The sequence below is a fragment of the Theobroma cacao genome, chromosome 2 (genome assembly GCF_053813885.1).
Source record: "Theobroma cacao isolate CCN51 chromosome 2, ASM5381388v1, whole genome shotgun sequence".
In the NCBI taxonomy this organism is placed as follows: domain Eukaryota; kingdom Viridiplantae; phylum Streptophyta; class Magnoliopsida; order Malvales; family Malvaceae; genus Theobroma; species Theobroma cacao.
Genome location: NC_142640.1, coordinates 14,298,438 through 14,300,959, shown reverse-complemented (window position 1 = coordinate 14,300,959; position 2,522 = coordinate 14,298,438). Strand labels below are relative to the sequence as shown.

The 2,522-nt window shown below is 35.6% G+C and overlaps 1 protein-coding gene across 1 annotated transcript; it reads left to right on the top strand.

Annotated features, from left to right (window-relative positions):
• Window positions 1-207: 207 nt before the first annotated feature.
• On the top strand, window positions 208-1,162 carry LOC148764077 (uncharacterized). Its single transcript, XM_088803533.1, has 2 exons — window positions 208-1,054; window positions 1,140-1,162. Exons 1-2 carry the CDS (start codon window positions 208-210, stop codon window positions 1,160-1,162), a joined length of 870 nt encoding a protein of 289 aa, XP_088659659.1.
• The last annotated feature ends 1,360 nt before the right edge of the window (window positions 1,163-2,522 follow it).

Below are 2,522 nucleotides of genomic sequence, written 5' to 3'. Positions count from 1 at the left end.
GAGCACACTCAAGGCCATGACTATATGGATGGGATCCTAGCCCACTAAGAGAATTCTAGTAGAGATCTCTCGAGGTGATATGAAGGGTTATTATCTTGTAGAAAATAGTGGGAGAACTATTTAAAATTTTAAAACCTTGTTTTAAATAGTTTATGCATGATGTTTACTTATTGCTTTATTTTATCTATTTAGGCATAATTTATGTACATGGCTAATAATCTGTCATTGCAGAGCATCTTGGATGCAAATAAACTCACTGGCCCAAACTTCCTCGATTGGTTTTGGAACCTCAAGATCATCTTGAAACAAGAGAAGAAATCATATGTCCTTGACACTCCTATTCCACTAGTCCCTACTACTGATGCTAGTGCTGAGGATAAAGAAGCATATCAATGTCATAAAGATGACAATGATGAGGCAGCATGCGTGATGCTAGCCAGTATGACCCTTGAGCTCCAAAAACAGCATGAACATATGGATGTCCAATCCATGATTCTTCACCTTAAAGAACTATTCGATAAGGAGGGGCACACTGAGAGATATGAGATCTCTAAAGAACTATTCCGGTGCAAGATAACAGAAGGCAGTTCTATTAGACCTCATGTGTTGAAGATGATTGGACTTATCAAGAGACTTAGACAATTGGGATTAGCAATGGATCATGAGCTAAGTATAGACTTAGTTGTACAATCTCTACTTGATAGCTTTAGTCAGTTCATGTTGAACTTTCATATGAATCGATTGGAAGCCACTCTTCCTGAACTTCTAAATATGCTAGACACGGTAGGGAGGTCCATCAGGAAAGATAAGGGATCATTGTTTCTTGTTTCTTCTTCCAAGGCTCAAATGAAGCAACGGAAGAAGAAAGCCCAAAAAGGGAAGAAGGTAAAATCCCAAAATGAGAAGGCCTTGAAGCCTAAAGGAGGTGTCAAAAGAGACAAAGAGAAGGACATTTGCCATCATTGTGGCAAACTTGGGCATTGGAAGAGGAATTGCAAGGAGTACCTAGCTACTGTGAGCAAGAAAAAGAAGCTTATTGAATTTTCTGATACAGGTACCATTTGCTAAATAATTCTAATTTATACTAAAGGTATATATGATACCTCAAAGTTGGTTCTCATATGTTTGACACATTGCAGAGACCAAAGAAAAAGATGAGTAGGATCTTGGCTGAGGAGGTGACCACATGGATGGACTACCTAAAGCATTAAATGTTACATTGGATGGTTACACTCTTATTTATCTCGACATGTTGGATAGTTTATTTGGATGTTTTTGAAGCATTAATTATGTGATTGCCATGGGAATGGTTGGTGAAACATTTGTCTTTAGCATTTGGATGTGGAAACTTTTATGTTTCAAGTTTGAATAATTATTTGGAATAATTATGTCATATTTTAATTATCCATGCTTCATGTTTATCCTTGCAATGATATTTGATCAATTATGAATTATGTTCAATTGATCAAAAGGTTGAATATTGATTCATATAAAATGGAACTTTCTTAAGAGCAAAACATAGAGATGAATGTTCAAGAAATAAAGCAACTTCATATTGCAATATAATTTGGTCCATATCTCTCCAACATAAAAGCCCATTATGATATTCCAAATCAATATGATTCCAAGCATACATTGAGATGTATATATATCATGGAATATTCAAAAGAGTTTGAATATTACTCTCACAAAGGATCTTGAATTTAGTGGGAGCCCACTAACAATAAAAGTTTAAAAGGGCCAGATGGCATAACATAGAGTGACACATGCATATGATGCATGCAACATAATCTAGTTGGAATGGTCCCAAGTAGCAAAAGGGATTATACATGTATATAAATAAAGTCATATACATCATACTATAAAGGGCTCAAATAAGAAGATATTTAGATCGTTAGTTCATGGAACTAATAAAGGGTTCTGAACATTGTTAATGTAACAATGGAGCCATTGTTAATCCACATACGATGAGGTAGCAATTGGCTTTGTGCTAGTGGGAGATGTTGGGATGAGCCCTGCAGCCAATTGAGATTGGTTAAGGCTTGATTCCAATCATGCAACAACATCATTCATGTTGAACGATTAAAGGTTTTCCTTCATCAATAAGACATCAATTATAACAAGTTATAAGTCTAATTGGATGAAGTCCATGAGATTAATATGCCTTGCAAGGGAACTATAATGGGTTGCAGTTATGAGATCCTTATGCATCAAAGTGTAATCTAAAAATGTTCCTAGTCAATGTATCATTGAGACTGGACATCAATGATACTTAGAGACTAACACATTCTATGTTTCTTACTTGAGAAGTAAGCAACTGATCTCATAGGTTGAAGTATAGAGATACTTGAAACTAGAATGTAGGAGTAAGACCTCGACCTCTATAGGCTTGTAACTAGGCATAGATGCAACAACATTGGCTAGGGGTAGTTTCGTCATTTCCTTCGTAAGACCCTAAAAGTAATTTTTAAATAATATTAAGGCCTAAGTAGGCCTAAGGCATAAATGAATGATGAAATATG

Bases quoted from the DNA above. Each gene is read 5' to 3' on its own strand.
- LOC148764077 (XM_088803533.1), top strand. From the start codon at position 208: ATGGCTAATAATCTGTCATTGCAGAGCATCTTGGATGCAAATAAACTC. The intron at 1,055-1,139 runs GTACCATTTGCT...GACACATTGCAG, and splicing joins TATTGAATTTTCTGATACAG to AGACCAAAGAAAAAGATGAG.